This window comes from Lolium rigidum, chromosome 3, assembly GCF_022539505.1.
Source record: "Lolium rigidum isolate FL_2022 chromosome 3, APGP_CSIRO_Lrig_0.1, whole genome shotgun sequence".
NCBI lineage: Eukaryota > Viridiplantae > Streptophyta > Magnoliopsida > Poales > Poaceae > Lolium > Lolium rigidum.
In genome coordinates this window covers 407,270,422-407,293,463 of record NC_061510.1, presented here as the reverse complement: position 1 = coordinate 407,293,463, position 23,042 = coordinate 407,270,422, and the positions used below count along the sequence as shown (strand labels likewise).

The 23,042-nt window shown below is 46.3% G+C and overlaps 2 protein-coding genes across 2 annotated transcripts; one reads left to right on the top strand and one right to left on the bottom strand.

Annotated features, from left to right (window-relative positions):
• Nucleotides 1-14,901: 14,901 nt before the first annotated feature.
• Nucleotides 14,902-15,489, top strand: LOC124701018. The gene has a single exon (XM_047233078.1). It carries the CDS (start codon nucleotides 14,902-14,904, stop codon nucleotides 15,355-15,357), a length of 456 nt encoding a protein of 151 aa, XP_047089034.1. The 3' UTR covers nucleotides 15,358-15,489.
• A 118-nt stretch (nucleotides 15,490-15,607) lies between these two features.
• On the bottom strand, nucleotides 15,608-19,564 carry LOC124701017 (protein DETOXIFICATION 21-like). Its single transcript, XM_047233077.1, has 8 exons — nucleotides 19,269-19,564; nucleotides 17,199-17,740; nucleotides 17,000-17,086; nucleotides 16,774-16,830; nucleotides 16,422-16,660; nucleotides 16,171-16,289; nucleotides 15,965-16,051; nucleotides 15,608-15,835 (listed from the first exon to the last, which is right to left on the bottom strand). The coding sequence occupies exons 1-8, from the start codon at nucleotides 19,497-19,499 to the stop codon at nucleotides 15,758-15,760; spliced, it is 1,440 nt and encodes a 479-aa protein (XP_047089033.1). The 5' UTR covers nucleotides 19,500-19,564; the 3' UTR covers nucleotides 15,608-15,757.
• Nucleotides 19,565-23,042: the final 3,478 nt, after the last annotated feature.

Below are 23,042 nucleotides of genomic sequence, written 5' to 3'. Positions count from 1 at the left end.
GAAGAAAAGGTGTTTCATTGTCTCGTATTCATGACAAAAAAAACACATTTCTTACAGTCGTGGCAGTTACGTTTAACAAGGTTGTCTTTGGTTAGAATCACACCCCGACACGAAGATACCACGCAAAGACTTTTGTTTTTAGCGGTATCTTCATTTTTCAGATGGATTTATTATTGACAATCGGTTGAATGAAAATGGTAAGCACCTTATATATGGAGTTGACTGAGAACACACCGTTCTTGGTAAGGCTCCATCGGAATTCATCAGCCCCCTGAACTAGTTGTATTGAAGCTAACCTCTGTAGCAATTCATTCCAACAAGTTAGACGGGGGCCAGTATGATCACGCCTGAACGTCATAGCGGGTGGAGAATTTTCCATAACCTTATGCAAGGTATCTCACTTGTGACGAACATTGTATAAGGCTGGATATTATTCTCGAAGAGTAGTTGTTCCCAACCATCTATCTTCCCAGAACCTAATCTCCGCCCCATTCTTTATGGAGAACGAATCATATGGACAAAAAGTGATTCTTAGTCGCCATAATGACAGCGCAAAAGTGTGAATCCCCCGGTTTCCAATAGACCTGAGATACCGCTTTGAACCCACATACTTTTTCCGTAATAGCTGCTGCCATATACCATCCTCAGTTAACAACCTAGCCAGCCATTTACCTAGCAAGGTCCTGTTTTTAACTTCGATATCATGAACACCAAGTCCACCTTGATCTTTTGGACAACAGATAACACTCCATCTTGTCAACCGAGATGTTTTCTTCTCATTATCCCATTGCCAAAAGAATCTTGATCGGAGATAATTCAATCTATGTAAGATACATTTGGGAAGGTGGAAGAAGGAAATCATATACAGTCCCCCCAAGAGACAGTAATTTGCCTTTCCAGCTACTAAGATGTTTTTGTAGTCTTTCCTCAACAAGTTTCCATTCAGCCAACGTCAGTCTCCAATAATGAATCGGAATACCGAGATACCTAATCGGAAAACAACCAAACCCACATCTGAATAACTCGGCATATAGGTTGGCACCGTTTTTGGCCTCACCAAAACAGAACAATTCACTTTTATGGAAATTAATCTTAAGACCTAACAACTGCTCGAATGTTGTAAGAATTAACTTCAGATTTCGTGCTTTTTCCAAGTCATGATCCATAAATAGATTTGTATCATCGGCATACTGAAGAACAGATAATCCCCCATCCACAAGATGAGGGACTACTCCTTCAATCTGGCCATCAACCTTCGCTCGCTCAATTATAATTGCAAGCATATCCACAATAATGTTAAATAACATTGGAGATAGCGGATTCCCTTGCCTCAAACCTTTTTTCATCTGGAAGTATCGACCAATATCATAATGGACCTTAAGGGCAACACTTCAACCGAAAACAAAGTTATTTACAAGAGCGCACCACTCATCTGAAAATCCTTTCAGTCTGAGTGTGTGTTGAAGAAAAGACCATTTAACTTTATCCTAAGCTTTTTCAAAGTCGATTTTAAGAATAACCCCATTCAACTTTTTCCGACACATCTCATGAACTATTTCATGCAAAGTGACAACACCATCTAGAATGTGTCTTCCTTGCACAAACACAATCTGGGATGGATGGACCACATGATCTGCCACTGAATTGAGTCTAATAGTAGCGAATTTGGTAATTTTTTTAAAACAAACATTAAGCAGACATATTGGCCTATGTTGTTAAATGCATTCCGCATCAGAGCTTTTTGGTAGAGGATAATTTCACCAAGGTTGATGCGGAACAAATCCAATTGACCCACATGGAGTTCCCGGAAGAGCTCCAATAAATCATGCTTGATAATATCCCAGAAAGACTGATAAAATTCAGCCGGAAAACCATCAGGACCTGGCACTTTATTATGCTCCACTTCAAAGACCACTTTTTGTATCTCCTCCTCAGAATAAGGGGCTGACGGAATCGCGTTTTCTTCTGGAGACACTTGGGGAATATCAGCAATCCTGGATTCATCCATGGATATGTCAGATTCCCCTGGTGCGCCAAACAAACATTTATATTATGATGTACTATAGGACTTTAGCTGCTCGTGACCTTCTATCACGCCCTCCTCTTGTACTAGAGAATAAATGAGTTACTTTCTGTGCCTACCATTGGCAACATTATGAAAGTATCTCGTATTCGAATCTCCTTCCAACAAGAATTAAGACTTAGATCTCTGATACCACTTGAGTTCCTCCTCGCTAAGTAGGCCAACTAACTTAGCATTGTATTGATTTTTAAGTTCAATCTCATGCATTGGCAATGGCCTTACCTCAGCAAGAGCCTCCAGATCATCAATATTAGATGATAGGCTAAGTTTCTCTTTTTTTGAGCTGCCCAGTTAGATGCCTAGACCACCCCCAAGGTATCTACGCACAGAGCGTAATTTGTTATTTCACCTTAGGATTGGGGTGTTCCCGGCCATTGGCTTGTCCCATACGAATTTAATCATATCCAAGAACCCTTCCCTACATAGCCATCCCAACTCAAATTCGAATGGGGGTCTACGCTGTGGAGTTGGATTCCCAGTGTAAATAAAATAGAAGCATGATCCAGCAAAGCTTCAATTCGAGGAAGAACACGTACCGAGACTAGAGGGAATTTCGATTCCCAATGTGAGTCCATGAGTAGACGGTTCAATTTCTCATATGTGGGCTCTGGGAGACTATTTGCCCATGTAAATTGTCTCCCAACCATTGAAATCTCTCTAAAGTCCAAGCTGTCGATGACATCATTGAATAGGAAAGGTCAATGATTGTCAAACCTGCCCTTGCTCTTCTCCTGAGGGTATCTAAGAAAATTGAAATCCCCTCCTATAATAATAGGGTATGGGTTATCATTTGCTAGATTAACCAACTCACGAAAAAAAGCAGGCTTAGCACCATCCTAGGTAGCCCCATAGACAGATACCAAGCTCCAAATTAAATTATCAGATTTATTTCGGATGTGAAGTTTTATATGAAAATTACCCCCAGAATTATCTAAAATCTCCATAATCGAATCTCGGATCCCATCTAGCAGGAGAACGCCCCCGAGGTGGGCAGGATACCCAAACAAAGTCTTCCCCGCTTGAAAGGCGATTTATAAAACTTATTGAGCAATTCCACAATATGTAAGTATTTTGCCAAGTCTTTTAGACCTCTGCTATTCTTAAACATGTCATTCGTTTAGAAACAATTGGAGATTTATTCACTTTAGGCCTTTTTATTAGGCGAAGCATTATGCTTAATGGAGGAAGTTCTGGATTTACGTTTCGTTGCTTGCATTTCGAAACATGAACCCAACGTATCATCATCCAGACCAACCTCTGATACCTCTCCAACTAGATGCGTGAGAAGTTGACCGTCTGAGACGGCGTACACATCCGCATCATCATCATCATCAGATAGAGAGTTATCGGGCTTGTTCAAAGACACTGTAGCGACTTTTAATCTGTCAAACTCCATACGTCTAAGAGCAGTAGCTGAAACAGAAATAGTACTAACTAAATTACCCAAGGAAAGACCCACATTACTTAAATTATTGGTAATAAGTGGTGTTGGGAAGGCTAAAAAAGATTTAGAACTTTTATTCATACGTGTAAAGTTGAGGTTCACCACCGCCTTGCTCCTCATCGCCTTAACCATGGAGTCCTCGTCCGAAGCTGCCACGCCGTCAGGGCCAACACCATGGAGTGTACTCCGCCGAGATGGTGTACTACCCACCGCAGTGGGTGGGACAACTAAGCTCTTTTATATGTGAATAGTGGATAGTCCGGTCGCCCTTACAACTTTGTAAAACTTTATTCCGACAATGCGCTCGTTTATATTTCTCCATCACTTTTTTGGTTCAAAATTTGGAACACGCACAAACTTTTGTAAAATGCAATGAATCACACATAATTTGGGTTTGAGGTGTTGAGGCAAAGTGGCGAGAGGCACTGGTTATTAGAGCATGTCTAACAGATCCCTTAAAAGGGGCAAACCCGTATAATAACCACCGATATACGGGTTTCGGCTCTACCCGGCCGTCTAGCACGCCCCGTAAAAACGGCCCCCGCATCGTTTTTTCCTGTTTTCGATTACGGGGCGGGTCGTCGCCCCCTACTTGTGCGGAGTGGAAGCGGGGATAGAGGGCCAAACCGGTATCGCCCACTCCACTGCGCGCGAAGGGTTTCGCTGAATTCCAACCGCCGCTGCCGCCGCCCGATCTCCTCCGTCGCGCCCTTCCCGGCCGGATCCCGCTGCCATGGATCGTCCGCAAGAGCCGCCTACCGCCGGCGATGCATCTCCTTCGGCCGCGGTGGTCGATGTCCCCGTCGGAGGTGCGCCAAACGCCGGCGTCGTGTCGGCCATGATCTCCGCCACCATCCCGTCGAAGAGGAAGAGGTTTCCGAAGCAATTCTTCGAAGCTCCTGCGGCGGCGGCAGCTTCGCCGGCCGCAGCTTCGCCGGCCGAAGCCCCGTCGGCTGCCAAGAAGGTGGGCAGGATGAAGACCAAGGCGGCCGGGCCGAGGGGCGCCGCGCCGGCCAAGGTGCGGACAAAGGCAATCAGCCGCATCGGCCTCGCGCCTCCACCGCCCTCCAAGGCCACGCCCTCTCCTCACTCCTTTCCGTCCGATGCGCTGCCCGCGCCGCCGCCACCCACCATGGACGTAGACAAGGTGTTCGATCTTGAGTCCACAACATCCTACATGGACATGCTCAACAATTCCGCGGTGAATTTGGACACCGGTATCGATGCATTCGATGGGGAGTGCAACGTCGAAGAGATTGATGACGAGGAGGAGGACGAGGGTGACGAGGAGGAGGTGGTTGAGGTTGATTCGGCTGCCGCCGGTTCTTCGTCGACGCCGAAGCCACGCACGGCGAACTACAGCGAGATCGAAGACGCCATCTTGGTCCGTGCTTGGAGCAAGGTGGGGATGGATGCGTGCACCGGAGTGGACCAAGGCGGCAAGCGCTATTGGCAGCGCATTGAGGATCTGTGATGCGCGTAGATGACACGTCCGTTGGGAACCCCAAGAGGAAGGTATGATGCGCACAGCAGCAAGTTTTCCCTCAGTAAGAAACCAAGGTTATCGAACCAGTAGGAGCCAAGAAGCACGTTGAAGGTTGTTGGTGGCGGAGTGTAGTGCGGCGCAACACCGGGGATTCCGGCGCCAACGTGGAACACTGCACAACACAATCACAGAACTTTGTCCCAACGTAACAGCGAGGTTGTCAATCTCACCGACTTGCTTGTAAACAAAGGATTAGATGTATAGTGTGGATGATGATGGTTGTTTGCGAAGAACGAGTAAACAACAATTGCGGCGAGTTTGTATTTCAGATGTAAAGAATAGGACCGGGGTCCACGGTTCACTAGCGGTGTCTCTCCCATAAGATAGCGGATGTTGGGTGAACAAATTACAGTTGGGCAATTGACAAATAAAGAAGGCATAACAATGCACATACATATACCATGATGAGTACTATGAGATTTAATCAGGGCATTACGATAAAGTACATAGACCGCTATCCAGCATGCATCTATGCCTAAAAAGTCCACCTTCGGGTTATCATCCGAACCCCCTCCAGTATTAAGTTGTAAACAACGAGACAATTGCATTAAGTATGGTGCGTAATGTAATCAACACAAATATCCTTAGACAAAGCATCGATGTTTTATCCCTAGTGGCAACGGCACATCCACAACATTAGAACTTTACATCACTTGTCCCGGATTTAATGGAGGCATGGACCCACTATCGAGCATAAATACTCCCTCTTGGAGTCACAAGTATCAACTTGGCCGAGCCTCTACTAGCAACGGAGAGCATGCAAGAACATAAATAACATATATGATAGATTGATAATCAACTTGACATAGTATTCAATATCCATCGGATCCCAACAAACACAACATGAAGGATTACAAATAGATGATCTTGATCATGATAGGCAGCTCACAAGATCTAACATGATAGCACAATGGGGAGAAGACGACCATCTAGCTACTGCTATGGACCCATAGTCCAGGGGTAGACTACTCACTCATCACTCCGGAGGCGACCATGGCGGTGTAGAGTCCTCCGGGAGATGATTCCCCTCTCCGGCAGGGTGCCGGAGAAGCGATCTCCGGGATCCCCGAGATGGGATCGGCGGCGACGGCGTCTCGATGGGTTTTCCGTATCGTGGCTCTCGGTGCTGGAAGTTTCGTCACGGAGGCTTTAAGTAGGCGGAAGGGCAAGTCGAGAGGGGGCACGGGGGCCCCGGATGACGAGGCGGCGCGGCCAAGGGGGGCGCGCCGCCCTAGGGTTTGGCTCCCCTGTGGCCCCACTTCGTTTCGTCTTCGGACTTCTGGAAGCTTCGTGAGAAAATAGGCGATCCGGAGGCGATCATGGCGATGAAGAGACCTCCGGGAGATGATTCCCCTCTCCGGCAGGGTGCCGGAGGCGATCTCCTGAATCCCCCGAGATGGGATTGGCGGCGGCGGCGTCTCTGTAAGGTTTTCCGTATCGTAGCTCTCGGTACTGGGGGTTTCGCGATGGAGGCTTTAAGTAGGCGGAAGGGCAGGTCAGGAGGCGCCACGGGGGCCCCACACAACAGGGCCGCGCGGGCCCCTTGCTGGTCGCGCCGCCCTATTGTGGCGGCGCCTCGTGGCCCCACTTCGTCTCTCCCTCGGACTTACGGAAGCTTCGTGCAAAAATAGGACCACAGGCGTTGATTTCGTCCAATTTCGAGAATATTTCCTTACTAGGATTTACGAAACCAAAAACAGCGGAAAACGACAAGCGGCTCTTTGGCATCTCGTCAATAGGTTAGTGCCGGAAAATGCATAAATATGACATATAATGTGTATAAAACATGTGAGTATCATCATAAAAGTAGCATGGAACATAAGAAATTATAGATACGTTTGGGACGTATCAAGCATCCCCAAGCTTAGTTCCTACTCGCCCTCGAGTAGGTAAACGATAACAAAGATAATTTCTGAAGTGACATGCTATCATAGTCTTGATCATACTATTGTAAAGCATATGAGATGAATGCAGCGATTCGAAGCAATGATGAAGATAATGAGTAAACTAATTAATCATATAGCAAAGACTTTTCATGAATAATACTTTCAAGACAAGCATCAATAAGACTTTCATAAGAGTTACTCATAAAGCAATAAATTCAAAGTAAAAGCATTGAAGCAACACAAAGAAAGATAAAAAAATTAGCGGTTGCTTTCAACTTCAACATATATATCTCATGGATAATTGTCAACATAAAGCAATATAACAAGTGCAATAAGTAAACATGTAAGAATCATTGCACACAGTTGACACAAGTGTTTGCTGCAGGATAGAAAGAATAGGCAAACCGACTCAACAATAAAGTAGAAGATAGGCCCTTCGCGAGAGGAAGCATTGATTACTATATTTGTGCTAGAGCTTTTCATTTTGAAAACAAGAAACAATTTTGTCAACGGTAGTAATAAAGCATATGAGTTATGTATAAGACATCTTATAAGTTGCAAGCCTCATGCATAGTATACTAATAGTGCTCGCACCTTGTCCTAATTAGTTTGGGTTAACACGGATTATCATTGCATAGCATATGTTTCAACCAAGTGTCACAAAGGGGTACCTCTATGCCGCTGATACGCGTACAGCACGCGTCCGTTGGGAACCCCAAGAGGAAGGTGTGATGCGTACGGCGGCAAGTTTTCCCTCAGAAAGAAACCAAGGTTTATCGAACCAGGAGGAGCCAAGAAGCACGTTGAAGGTTGATGGCGGCGGGATGTAGTGCGGCGCAACACCGGAGATTCCGGCGCCAACGTGGAACTGCACAACACAACCAAAGTACTTTGCCCCAACGAAACAGATGAGGTTGTCAATCTCACCGGCTTGCTTTGTAACAAAGGATTAGATGTATAGTGTGGATGATGATTGTTTGCAAAGAACGGTAGAACAATAGCGGCAGATTTGTATTCGATGTAAAAGAATGGACCGGGGTCCACAGTTCACTAGAGGTGTCTCTCCCATAAGATAAATAGCATGTTGGGTGAACAAATTACGGTCGGGCAATTGACAAATAAAGAGAGCATGACAATGCACATACATGATATGATGAATATTGTGAGATTTAATTGGGCATTACGACAAAGTACATAGACCGCTATCCAGCATGCATCTATGCCTAAAAAGTCCACCTTCGAGTTATCATCCGAACCCCTTCCGGTATTAAGTTGCAAAACAACGAGACAATTGCATTAAGTATGGTGCGTAATGTAATCAATAACTACATCCTCGAACATAGCATCAATGTTTTATCCCTAGTGGCAACGACATATCCACAACCTTAGAACTTCACGTCACTTCGTCCCAGATTTAATGGAGGCATGAACCCACTATCGAGCATAAATACTCCCTCTTGGAGTTAAGAGCAAAAACTTGGCCGAGCCTCTACTAATAACGGAGAGCATGCAAGATCATAAACAACACATAGGTAATAGATTGATAATCAACATAACATAGTATTCTCTATCCATCGGATCCCGACAAACACAACATATAGAATTACGGATAGATGATCTTGATCATGTTAGGCAGCTCACAAGATCCAGACAATGAAGCACATGAGGAGAAGACAACCATCTAGCTACTGCTATGGACCCATAGTCCGAGGGTGAACTACTCACTCATCATTCCGGAGGCGACCATGGCGGTGAAGAGTCCTCCGGGAGATGATTCCCCTCTCCGGCGGGGTGCGGAGGTGATCTCCAGAATCCCCGAGATGGGATTGGCGGCGGCGTCTGCGGAAGGTTTTCCGTATCGTGGCTCTCGATGCTGGGGGTTTCGCGACGAAGGCTTTAAGTAGGCGGAAGGGCAACGCGGGGGCCACACGAGGGCCCCACACACCGAGGCCGCGCGGCCGGGGCGCGGGCCGCACCGCCCTGTTGTGGCGGCGCCTCGTGGCCCCACTTCCTTTCCCCCTCGGTCTTCTGGAAGCTTCGTGCAAAAATAGGACCATGGGCGTTGATTTCGTCCAATTCCAAGAATATTTCCTTACTAGGATTTCTAAAACCAAAAACAGCAGAAAACAGCAACTGGCTCTTCGGCATCTCGTTAATAGGTTAGTGCCGGAAAATGCATAAATACGACATATAATGTGTATAAAACATGTAGATATCATCAATAATGTGGCATGGAACATAAGAAATTATCGATACGTCGGAGACGTATCAGACCACTGTACAAAGGTCTAAGGAGAAAGCTCGTATTGGATTTCTCGCTTTTGATTATTCTCAACTTAGACATCCATACGGGACAACATAGACAACGAGATAATGGACTCCTCTTTAATGCATAAGCATTTAACAAGCAGTTATTATTCTCATAAGAGATTGAGGATTAGCTGTCCAAAGCTGAAACTTCCACCATGAATCATGGCTTTAGTTAGCGGCCCAATGTTCTTCTCTAACGGTATGCATACTCAAACCATTTGGTTGTGAAAACCGCCCTTACTTCGAGACAAGACGAACATGCATAGCAACTCACATGATATTCAACAAAGGTAAAAGAGTTGATGGCGTCCCCAGAAAACATGGTTACCGCTCAACAAGCAACTTACTAAGAAATAAGACACATAAGTACATATTCTTCACCACGATAGTTTTAAGCTATTTTGTCTCATGAGCTATATATTGCAAAGGTAAAGAACAGAAATTTTAAAGGTAGCACTCAAGTAATTTACTTTGGAATGGCGGAGAAATACCATGTGGTAGGTAGGTATGGTGGACACAAATGGCATGGTTATTGGCTCAAGGATTTGGATGCATGAGAAGAATTCCTCTCAATACAAGGCTAGGCTAGCAAGGTTGTTTGAAGCAAACTCAAGTATAAAAGGTGCAGCAAAGCTCACATATGAACATATTATAGCTATTATAAGACTTTACATTGTCTCCTTGTTGTTCAAACACCTCAACCAGAAAATATCTAGACTCTAGAGATCAATCATGCAAACCAAATTTTAACAAGCTCTATGTAGTTATTCATTAATGAGTACAAGGTACATGATGCAAGAGCTTAAACAAGATTTATATGAGCACAACAATTGCCAAGTATCACATTATTCAAGACATTAAACCATTTACCACATGCGGCATTTTCCGTTTCCAACCATATAAAAATGAATGAAGTAGTTCAACTTTCGCAATGAACATTAAAGATAAAGCTAAGAACATATATGTTCATACGAAACATCGGAGCGTGTCTCTCTCCCAAACAAAGAATGCTAGGATCCAATTTATTCAAACAAAAACAAAAATAAAAACAAACAGACGCTCCAAGTAAAGCACATAAGATGTGACGGAATAAAAATATAGTTTCACTAGAGGAACCTGATAAGTTGTCGATGAAGAAGGGATGCCTTGGGCATCCCCAAGCTTAGACGCTTGAGTCTTCTTAAAATATGCAGGGATGAACCACGGGGGCATCCCCAATCTTTGACTTTTCACTCTTCTTGATCATATTGTATCATCCTCCTCTCTTGACCCTTGAAAACTTCCTCCACACCAAACTCGAAACAAACTCATTAGAGGGTCGAGTGCATAATTCATATATTCAGAGGTGACATAATCATTTTTAACACTTCGGACATTGCACAAAGCTACTGAAAGTTAATGGAACAAAGAAATCCATCTAACATAGCAAAACGAGGCAATGCGAAATAAAAGGCAGAATCTGTCAAAAGCGAACGGTTCGTAAAGACGAATTTTAAAGTGGCACCATACTTGCTCAGATGAAAATGCCCAAATTGAATGAAAGTTGCGTCCATATCTGTGGATCACGCACGTAAATTGGCAGATTTTTCTGAGCTACCTACAGAGAGGCAGGTCGAAATTCGTGACAGCAAGAAACTGCATTCTGCGCGACAATCCAAATCTAGTATTGGCTTTACTATCAAAGACTTTACTTGGGACAACAATGCAATAAAATAAAGATAAGGAGAGGTTGCTACAGTAGTAAACAACTTCCAAGACTCAAATATAAAATAAAGTGCAGAAGTAAAATGATGGGTTGTCTCCCATAAGCGCTTTTCTTTAACGCCTTTCAGCTAGGCGCAGAAAGTGTGTATCAAGTATTATCAAGAGATGAAGCATTAACATCAATAGCTCCCCCATCCGTAGTGGTACTAAGGACTTTTTCAATTTTAGGCCTATAATAATAATTTTTTGGTTTAGGCACTTTAGAGACATACATAAACTTTTGCTCCTTACCCACATAAGCTTTCTCCTTAAACTTAAGAGAAGAAAAAGTTGAACCCAAGGTTCCCATAGCTTCTTCAAGTTCACTAATCCTATGGGTTCGATTATCATGAGTAGCACAAGTTTCTAAAACAACAAATCTCTCATTAATTCCACCTAGAGATTTATCAAGTTTATCAGTGCTATTAAGTAATATTCCCAATTTAGTCTCAATACTTGGAAGATCTTTCTCTATGGCTTCCAACTTTTTCATGACATCTTCAAGAGAGATTTCAGTTTTAGCTTCATTAACAGGTGGTATTCCAACTAGACTCTCAATAATGCAACTAGCTTCTAAAGCCGGAGTGCCTAGGAAATTACCTCCCACAAGAGTATCAAGAACATACCTATTCCAGCTAGAGATACCAACATAAAAGTTCCTGAGTAGTATAATAGTAGAGTGTTTCTTAATGCACCTATGATGAGCATCACTAATTCTATACCAAGCATCTTTAAAACTTTCTCCACCTTGTTTCTTAAAGGAACGAACTTCAACTTCTGGATTACTCATTTTTAGCAGTAGTAAATAAAGCAAACTAAATAAAGTAAATGCAAGTAACTAATTTTTTTGTGTTTTCGATATAGAGAACAAGACGGTAAATAAAGTAAAGCTAGCAACTAATTTTTTTGTGTTTTGATATAAGTGCAGCAAACAAAGTAGTAAATAAAATAAAGCAAGACAAAAACAAAGTAAAGAGATTGGAAGTGGAGACTCCCCTTGCAGCGTGTCTTGATCTCCCCGGCAACGGCGCCAGAAAACGATCTTGATGCGCGTAGATGACACGTCCGTTGGGAACCCCAAGAGGAAGGTATGATGCGCACGGCAGCAAGTTTTCCCTCGATAAGAAACCAAGGTTATCGAACCAGTAGGAGCCAAGAAGCACGTTGAAAGTTGTTGGTGGTGGAGTGTAGTGCGGCGCAACACCGGGGATTCGGCGCCAACGTGGAACCTGCACAACACAATCACGGAATTTTGTCCCAACGTAACGGCGAGGTTGTCAATCTCACCGACTTGCTCGTAAATAAAGGAATAGATGTATACTGTGGATGATGATGGTTGTTTGCGAAGAACGAGTAAAGAACAATTGCGGCGGTTTGTATTTCGGATGTAAAGAATAGGACCGGGGTCCACGGTTCACTAGCGGTGTCTCTCCCATAAGATAGCGAGATGTTGGGTGAACAAATTACGGTTGGGCAATTGACAAATAAAGAAGGCATAACAATGCACATACATATATCATGATGAGTACTATGAGATTTAATCGGGGCATTACGACAAAGTACATAGACCGCTATCCGGCATGCATCTATGCCTAAAAAGTGCACCTTCGGGTTATCATCCGAACCCCTCCCGGTATTAAGTTGTAAACAACAGACAATTGCATTAAGTATGGTGCGTAATGTAATCAACACAAATATCCTTACACAAAGCATCGATGTTTTATCCCTAGTGGCAAAAGCACATCCACAACCTTAGAACTTTCTGTCATTGTCCCAGATTAAATGGAGGCATGAACCCACTATCGAGCATAAATACTCCCTCTTGGAGTCACAAGTATCAACTTGGCCAGAGCCTCTACTAGCAACGGAGAGCATGCAAGAACATAAATAACATATATGATAGATTGATAATCAACTTGACATAGTATTCAATATCCATCGGATCCCAACAAACACAACATGAAGGATTACAAATAGATGATCTTGATCATGATAGGCAGCTCACAAGATCTAACATGATAGCACAATGGGGAGAAGATGTCCATCTAGCTACTGCTATGGACCCATAGTCCAGGGGTGAACTACTCACACTTCGATCCGGAGGCGATCATGGCGATGAAGAGACCTCCGGGAGATGATTCCCCTCTCCGGCAGGGTGCCGGAGGCGATCTCCTGAATCCCCCGAGATGGGATTGGCGGCGGCGGCGTCTCTGTAAGGTTTTCCGTATCGTGGCTCTCGGTACTGGGGGTTTCGCGACGGAGGCTTTAATTAGGCGGAAGGGCATGTCAGGAGGCGCCACGGGGGCCCCACACAACAGGGCCGCGCGGGCCCCTTGCTGGCCGTGCCGCCCTATTGTGGTGGCGCCTCGTGGCCCCACTTCGTCTCTCCCTCGGACTTCTGGAAGCTTCGTGCAAAAATAGGACCCTGTGCGTTGATTTCGTCCAATTCCGAGAATATTTCCTTACTAGGATTTACGAAACCAAAAGCAACGTGAAACGACAAGCTGGCTCTTCGGCATCTCGTCAATAGGTTAGTGCCGGAAAATGCATAAATATGACATATAATGTGTATAAAACATGTGAGTATCATCATAAAAGTAGCATGGAACATAAGAAATTATAGATACGTTTGGGACGTATCAATCTGTACCACCAGCTGAAGCCTCGCACGAAGAGCATGGCAGACAGATCCTACCGCTCCCTTGAAGGCCGATGGAACATCATCAAACCGGCTTGTTCTCGTTGGAGTGCTGCCATGGATCAAGTGGCCGACAACCCCCCTAGTGGATGCGTGTCGGAGGACTATGTAAGTTTTCCTTATGTTGATGATGTGGAAACATCACATGCTATCCATATTATGTGTTGATGATGTGGAAACATCACATACTATTGTTGTGCAGCCCAAGTATGCTCAAGCACGGTACAAGGACATGGCCGGCTCGAAGAACAAGGAATTTCAATTTCATCATTGCTTTTCCATCCTTCAACATCTTCCTAAGTGGAAGTTGATGGACAACGAGCCAAAGTGCAAGAAGGAGGCACTGCTCACCATGGATGATGAAGCGGAGAACATGAGTGGGAGAAACACCGGCAAGCCGAGGGCAACAAGAAGGCCAAGGAGAGGGTCAAGGTAGAACTCGAAGCAGCTAGCTTACGGAGAAGTTGGATCAACTCATGAAGTCCAAGGAGGCATTGACGATGAAGACGTTGGAGACCAAGCTCCTCATCACCGAGAAGAAGAAGGAGGTGAAGCTTGCCAAGGTGCAAGCAAGGCGGGAAGATGCCAAGTTGAAGGCCGAGCTTGACATGAAGATGATCGCACTCAAAGAAGCCAAGGCCATGAAGGAGCTCTTGGCCGAGGAGAGGGATATCATGATGATGCGCACCGACGGCATGGACGAGGATCGAGTGGCGTGGTGGAGACGAGACCAAGGCGGACATCATTGCGAGGAAGAAGGCTGCGCGTCAAGCTCGTGCTCAAGGTGAGTCTCCGGCGAGTGGTGGCGCCGGTGGCGATGGACTCGTTGATGGTTGATCACATTTAGGAACTTCCGTGGCTTGAACATTGCCTATGATCGCGTTGTGATGTTAAAACTATGAATTATGCATCACATATTTTGGATGTGCTATGTTTGATCTGAAATTATTGTGCAAATTGCTGTCTAAAACCCTGTTTTGAGGGGCCGGAAACTCGGACGAGCTAGCAGAACCCGTATTCCCACCCCGTAAAACATTTTTAGACCCGTAAAAACAGGATATAGGGCCCTCTACTCGCGTTTTAAGGGGCGAAAAAAATACGGGGGCTGTTAGACATGCTCTCTCTTATGGACAAATCAAAGTCGAGGCAGCACATAGCAGGGTTTCCTTATCTCCCCAGTCCCTCGATCCGATGGCCACCGACGCTTCCTACGCCGCCCAGCTCCTGCACCGCGGCGACGGCGACGGCGAATGGTGCAACCTCGGCGCTGCCTACGCCGCCGTAAAGGTACTCCGCCCGCAGGGCCACTCCATCATCATGTACTCCGGCCCCGACGGCCACCCCCACCAGCGGATCATCTTCGCGTACCCGATCCTCCCCGGCGACGCCTTCGAGAGGCTGGATGGATCCACTCTCTCCTGGACGGAATCCGGGTCCGGCAACGAGTTCGCGCTCTGCTTCCTCGACGAGGCCGCCTGCGCCGCGTTCTGCGGCGCCATCTCCCCGGTCACGGCGGCGCTCGCCGCCCTGGACGGTGTCGCTGAAAGGCTCGCGGGGCTGCGCGTGGCCGAGGCGGAAGGGGCCGCCGCCGCCGGAGGGGATATTGCCGGCCGTCTCGCGCAGCTTAGCATAGGCCGACGACAATGAATTTGGTTAGTAGGTTTTACCATATCACCGTCGTCTTAGCTTAACTCTGTACAAAATCCTGTAATTTTTTCTTCAGAAGTTTATCTCGCTTTGTTTCAAGCCTGCAATTCTCAATGCAAAAGAACGAAAGATTGCGGACCATGATGCTCTGGTAGTATTGTCATTCGAATTTAGGAGGAATTGCACCGTGTGAAATTCGTTGATAACCCACCCAACCCAACAAGCAGAGACGACATATGACATCAGGAATTCAAGAGTATCAGATAGCCAGTGGCTTTCACTGGGAGGAATTAGACAAAAGGACATCAAACTAATCATATACTTATACTGAAGTTGCGCCAATTTGTTCTTGAGATGCTGATAGATGTGAGCTTAGTCCCTGAAAGGATCTCGGGATGGACTATTTTCCAGTTGAACCTTGCAATCTTGTGTCCTCGTCCATGTACCATCTCTTCAGTCTCTCATGAGCAACCTTTACCTGCAAAAACAAGAGGGAATAAAAGTCCCGTAATTTAGTACTCCAATCTGAATTCCCTGATCTATGGACTACGGCAGCCAAGTTAGATGCAATAGTTGAGCAACATATTGATCATGGTTAATTATGTACCTGTTTTTCCCAGTCAGTCTTAAGTGTTATGATCACAAGCACAATAGTTTGGACCATTGTTCCCACCAGCATCCCAATCCAAATGCCCTACATAAGCAGAAGAAAAAACATTTAGCTACAAACAAATATCAGGTAGAAGACAATGCACAAATGTAATGGTCCCAGGGACTAACTGACAAATAAGAAAATGCCATAGATCTGATTACCTTTACATGAATGCCAACAACATAACCTAGTACTACCCCGAGTGGGATACCAATCAAATAGTATGATGCGATGTTAACATATGCGACCACACTTTGCCAGCCCGCCCCGACAGCAACTCCTGCAGGTAATGGAACAAGGCTTATGTTCAGATCTAACAAACTTATCTGTCATAGGATAGTTCTCGTGCTGTTTTTGTGTTCTGTGCGTCTACCTTATTACTTAGAAGTTACAGTAAAATGCTGAAGCTGACCTGATAACACTGGTTGGACACTGTTCAGCAGGATAGAGAACGCCAGGAGAGGTGAAAGGTCCGCGACAGCATCAGCTACCGCCCGGCTCTCGGTAAACATGTAGGCGATGCTCCCCCGGAAGAAAAGGAAGAACACGAATAACACGGATCCAATCAAGAAGGATGTGACGACCACGTTAACAATGGCGAACTTGGCCCTTCTTGCGCTTCCAGCACCAAGTTCATTTGCCACTCGCACTCTGTAATTAACACTCAGTGGGTGTCATGACATGTTTGTTTGGGGAAATACTCATGATTTTATCACATGAGCAGCCAATCGATGAACAACATGCTGAATATCAAAAAGTTATACCCTGTTGCTCCTAGAAATCCGACAGAAATCATCAGCTCCCATCCATTGATGTTAAGACTACACATTTCACAAATACAAACCATGACAATGCTTAATTACTTTGTGTATATGCATGTGAGGCCAAAAGGAACAACAAATAAGACAATGTCATGTGGAAGTAATGTCGAGAACACTAACTGATTAAGCGGGGTCTGATACTAATGAGTTAGTACTGACTATGTATTACCATATTGAAAGAGCGTCAAGTGCAATCTGTGCATTTCTCATATTCCCGGTGAGGAGAACCAATATTGTGTTGTACCACATTTCCAAACTGCAAATACAAAAGGGTATTACTTTTCTTAAGGTTAAAGATGAAGGAGCAGCCAGCCATACCTAGTCTCATATACCCTACCCTGACAATTTTGATTTAGATTCTTACTTACCAAAGCATCACACCTGAAGACATGGAGAGCTTGAAGACGGCGCCAAGATCGGCAAATGCAGCTGATGAGAACCCCGTCCACGTACGAGGGCATCCACCGAAAAATACAAATGCAAGCTGCCCAAACACAGGGATCCACACAGCAATAATATTGGAGGCCATGACCCCGGCGAGGCCGAGGTTGAACCTAGACGTAGCTAGCCAGGAGAGGAGGAGGTGGATGCCGAGGTTGAGAAAGGCGAGGTAGGTGATAATGGCGTTCTTGCTCTGTGCCTGCAGGTACATCTGGAGCGTGTAGGACCAAACACTCGAGAGCATGATGGGGATGTACCAAAGGGCGATGGTGCCGGCTACGGCGCAGATGGCGGGGTCCTGGCCGAGGAATACGAGGAGCGGGGAGGTGAAGAGGTAGATGGGAAGCATGACGACGGCAGAGGCGAAGAGGATGATCCATGAGCGTTGCAGGTAGATTCCGAGCATGTGGTACTGCCTGGCGCCGTAGGACTGCCCGCACAACGTCTCCAACGCACTCGCCATGCCCATCTGTAATGCACACATGTGTACCGTTAATTAGTGTTCCTCCGATTTTAAATACGGAGTGCAAGGCCACTGTCAAAAAATTAGTACTTCCCCCGATTTTAAATACAAGATCACTGTCAAAAAATAAAGTTATACAAGGTCAAGAGAGATCTTGCACACAATTAATCGTGTTATTAATACTCCACACAGTTTTTTTTTGCGCATGTGTAGTGCAACTAACTTCTATTCGAAACACACCCGGATGTACGGTTGAAAATGAAACGGAAACGGACGGAAACATGCTTTATCTTTTTTGTTTTCCTCTATCTTGTCGGAATCGAAAATGGAATCAGAAACTCCGGAAACGAATATGAAAACGTAAATCATCGGATATGAATACATAACAGATACGTAGCGGATAACGCTACGAAAATGGATATTTACCACAACACAATGCACCATATAATACCTTGATTTGTAGGCTGAAAGACACACATAAATAAACAAATAATAAGATAAGATATATCACTTAACTTCGACAAGCGGCAATTCAATATAAAGTAACACACATAGTTTACCGGCTGCATGCACACGTAATTATACGAAGTGATTAGAGTTAGAGTAATTAGTGAACTTGATACGTGGCCAAGCTCAGTTTCATGTGTAAACGTAGGCCTACTAAATGCACGGGCCTCTCAAGTTATGTTTCTGGAAATTTTTCGTATTTATTTTTCCGGAATTTCCTCTCCCGTTTCCCTTTCCATCGGAAAGGGCTCCCTCGTTTTCTTTTCCGTTTCCGTTTATGATTTGACCGTTTTCGTTTTTTTCCTCCAAATACCGTATTTGACCCTCCATTTCTTTATTCTTCAAAAACAGAAGGAAAATTTTCCTTTCATTTTCAACCCTCGCGCCGGAAGGCAGGAATCCATAGTACAACAGTGGCCACAAATACCACCCAGTCAACTGCTACGTGGCTGTACACACATGCGCAGGATGGGATTAGTATAGCTAGTTTTTTTTTCTAGTAAGAATTGGTGTACTATTTTTTTTGCGATTTAAGAGTTGTATTTGGGTTGATGAACCTCCTAACTTTATTTTGCGTAAATTTGTGGATGATATAACTATGTTTATTAATTAAAAATTGCACCAGAATGAAGAAACAACGGAATAATCACCTAATTATTTTTTCATAGTCAGCTCTCCATGAGAACAGGTACATGACGAACTGTTATCGATATATGAAGAAACCTGCATATGTGATTTTTTTCATAACTTTCAGAATCATAGAAATGTGATTTCGGATTATTATTTTTAACTTAGGTCAGGTGATTCTAGCTTTACAACGATCCAACAACAAAATTTTATTCGAACGAGTCCCGTAATTCGTCTTACAAAACGGCAGCACAAACCACCACAGCTAGCTAACACCTAAAAGGCACTAGCTAGAACGAACGAAGAATAGCAATGGAAAAAATATCAATCGATGAAATAAGGAGAAGATAACTAGCTCTTACATGGCCGGTATATATAGAAATGCAAGTTATATATGTACCAGGACGCCGATGCTGAAGCGCATGAGGACTGTGGAGACGAGCGCGTAGGCGGCGAGCTCGGTAGGTCCGATGTGGCCGATGAAGGCCTGGCTGATGATGGTGAGGCCAAAGGTGGAGAAGCGCGTGCAAATGGACGGCCCCGCCACCGCCCACAGCTTCCGGTTCTCCTCCACCAGCCGCCGCCCCAACGCTTCCTTTTCATCTCGAAATATTCCTCCGCCGCTCCGCATATCGGTGTCCGCCGGCGGCCAAGCAGGCCCCAGCAGAGGAACCTTGCTCTCATCATCTTCTTCCCCGCGCGCGGCCGGCCTGTTCTCCATCGATGGCCTTTAGCTTCAGTTCGACCGCGTGTTGATTTGTATTCCGACGCGACGCTAGCTCTGAGCTGGGTGTGTGCTCTTATAAATGATGAGGACACTTGCTTGAAAAGCTGAGAGAGGGATATGCACGTGCATCATGCATGCTCTATTGCTCTCTTTTTTTAAGTAAGGGCATCTCCAGCGGGCCGACGCATTTCGGACGTCCGAAATGTTCGTTTGCGTCGGCCCGCGGACGCGATGTGGCCCAGGACGATCGTTTGCGTTTGGGATACCTTCAGCGGTGCGGACGTATTTTTTTAACCGGGGACGGTGTCAAGCTCGTTAATGGCGTTTTACGTCCCGTCGAGGACTGCCGTCGGAGATTAATTGTTTCCTCGCGACGACGATCGTTCCCGCACGACCATGATCGTTCCCGTGCGTGCCCAATACATTGGCAAGTTTCGCCGGCGTTTCGCGCGCGGGGGAAACGACCTGCGAGCGAACGCCGTTTCCCGCCCCGCCGTGGCTATATATGGTGGACACCGGCGGGGGCGACGGGCACACCTCAAGCTAATCCATCCATCCATGACCGACCACATTAAGTGGGAGCACGTTGTTCACATGTGCCGCCAGCTCCACCCAGAGGAGGAGGAGGAGGAGGTAGCCGCCGCCGGCGTTGAGACCCAGCAGCTGGACCTGGAGGCGGCGGAGGCGGAGGTTGCGGAGGCGGTGGCGGAGGCGGCAGAGCGCGCGGAAGGGCGCCTCGCGACGACCAGGGCGGAGATCGCCAACGCCATGGCCGAGCTCGCCGACGCTAGGGCCGAGCTCGCGGAGGCGCGGGCGGCCATCGCGGCCCCTCCGGCGGACGCCGTCATCCATGACATCTCGGACGACGACCCCCCGTGCCCAGCCGCTTCGAGTGTGCCGGCGACCAGCGGGTTCTACTCGCGTCCTTCGAGTCCCTGGCTGGGGACGCCCAGCGCCGTCAGGCTTGGGTGGCGGAGGAGGAAGCCCACAGCTATGCGATGGCCATAGCTCGGGGGTTAATGTGCTCCGACCTGGACTCGCTCCAGCGTAGGGGCCCTTCTCCCGTGCGGGTCGAGCAGGAGAACCGGGAGCTGCAGGCCGCCATCGCCGCCAGGAACGAAGCGGTGCCGGAGGTGGCTAGGGACAGGGCCCGCTTCATCGCCGACGTGGCGGCGATTCAGGCGGCGGCCCAGGCGAACGAGGACGCGGCGGCGGCGGAGGAGGAGGCCTCATGATCTATTGCTCTACCAGTCTAGATGAGACGATAAGTTTACTCACGTGGCCTCTGATATACCACATGAATGTGTGATAGTGGAGCGATCGATTTGGCACGCATACCTTACATGTGTATATATAGACTATCAGCTACGCCCCAACTTAAAATTAGTGTGTGGATGAAGGTCCTTCAGTTGCTGCATGCAGAGAAAATTCTGACCCGACCGATCGAGACGGCATTTGGTGTGAGACAAAGAGATACAGATATATATGCGTGTAGACGTGAGGCACGTGCATGTGCAAGCCTGCGGTTTACCTGTCGTTCACATATGGCTGGACGAGAGCTAGTGCCGAGTGGCCACGTAAAATGCATGGGATATATATCGTCCATTCGTCCTTCTTCCCCAAGAAGCCACGCGCGCGGCGGGTCGGGATAACTTGCATAATTTGCAAGATCATGACTAACCATAACCTACCATTGTTCCACTTCTACAAAAACACACTCACGCTCTTGATTACAAAGGGTTCTAATCTCCGACACCTAACGAAGAAAGGGTAATATATCCTGGGTAGAATTAACGGCCTCTACAAAGTGGAAAAAGACGGTCTCTACTATAATTGGGAACATGATGTGCGGTGAATCGCCAAGTCCAGGCCCTCCACGCAAGCTTGAATTTCTACCTCAAAGGGGACCATCACAATCATCCATAAATCTGCATGCAGCGAAAATGTCGAGAAGCACCATGTGGGCCTCGACACTATGATCAGCAACATTACATTGATCGATCTACATCCATGAACCATGTACCGCGGCATCGGTACATCCTAGCTCGATATACATGTCCACCGTGAGCTGCCCACACCTCTCATGCAGAAGCACGCAGAGAAATGCAATTCTCAAGCAGAACCGTGTTTTCATTTTTATTTCCTGTTATGTTTTTAGTTTTTGTATTAAGCATTGTTTTTTTAAAACATGAATGCATTTTTTAACCGTGAAAATTTTCAAATTAACATCAGCATTGTTTCGAATGAAGAAACATTTTTGAAAGCCTCACAAATAATTTTTTGAACACTTCAACGTTCTTTATTCAAAAACTTGGAAAAAATAAAAAAATGTTTTTCAAAATGTTCAATCTCGAAAAATATTCAAATTTTGATTTTTTTCCTCAAAAATCAATCTAAAAAATATTCCAAATTTAGAAAATATTTAAATTTTGAAAAATGTTAATTTTTTAAAAATATTCAGATTTTAAAAAATCGCTATTAAGAAAATGTTTAGATTTTTTGAAAAATTTAAAAAGAAAAAAGAAACAAATTAGAGGCGACATAAAAGAAAATGGAAAATTTGCTATGGGACACCGTTATTTTCCGACATTTGCTAAAACACACCGTTAAAACTTGATTTTGCTAAGAAGTGAGCCTAGCTCACTTGGTTAGAGCATCTCTAACAGCCCGTAAAAGGTCCAAAACCGAACCGCCGTTTTACGGGTTCGGGGCGAAAAACGGCGCCGATCAGTGACCGAAAACGGCCCAAAACCGAAAATAATTTTTCGGGTTGCGTTCGGTTCGCTCCGTCGGCCTGTATTTGTAGGGGCCGACGGAGCGAACCGAACGCAGCCCGAACACAATCCCTAATTTGCGCGCGAGGGAACCTTCAGCTCGTCCCAACTGCCGCCGCCCTGACTCGATCCGTGCGCCCTCGCTTCCTCTGCGCCGCCACCCTCCGATTTTTCCCCGATGAGTCTCGAATCGACCCCGCCGGCCGCTGTTGCTACCCCGCCGGCGCCGGCACCCTCTCCCGTGGTCGCCGGAGCTTCCGGCGCTCCACAAACAATCCCGGCCACCGCTCCCACCCCTGTGACCCCCGCGGTCTCGTCGACGACTGCGGCGAAGAGGCGGCGCGCGGGAACGCATCTGCTCCCGCAAGCCGGTGCAGGGGCGGTCACCGGTGGTGGGTCGACGGTGAAGCCGAAGGCCGTCCGTGCGAGACCGAAGAGTTCGGGTCCGAAAAAGGACCAAAGTGAAGGCGGCGACTGGCCATGGCCCCGCGCCTCCCTGCCCATCTCCGCCTACGCCGCCGCCGCCTCCGGAAGCCACCGCGACCGTCGCCCACGACGTGCTCGACGATGGCGCAGCAAGGTACACATGAACTCTTCCTCCGTTTTTCCATTGCAAATACGTACTGAGGCCTCGTCAAATTAGGAACGATTCCACCACGTACATGGAGATGTT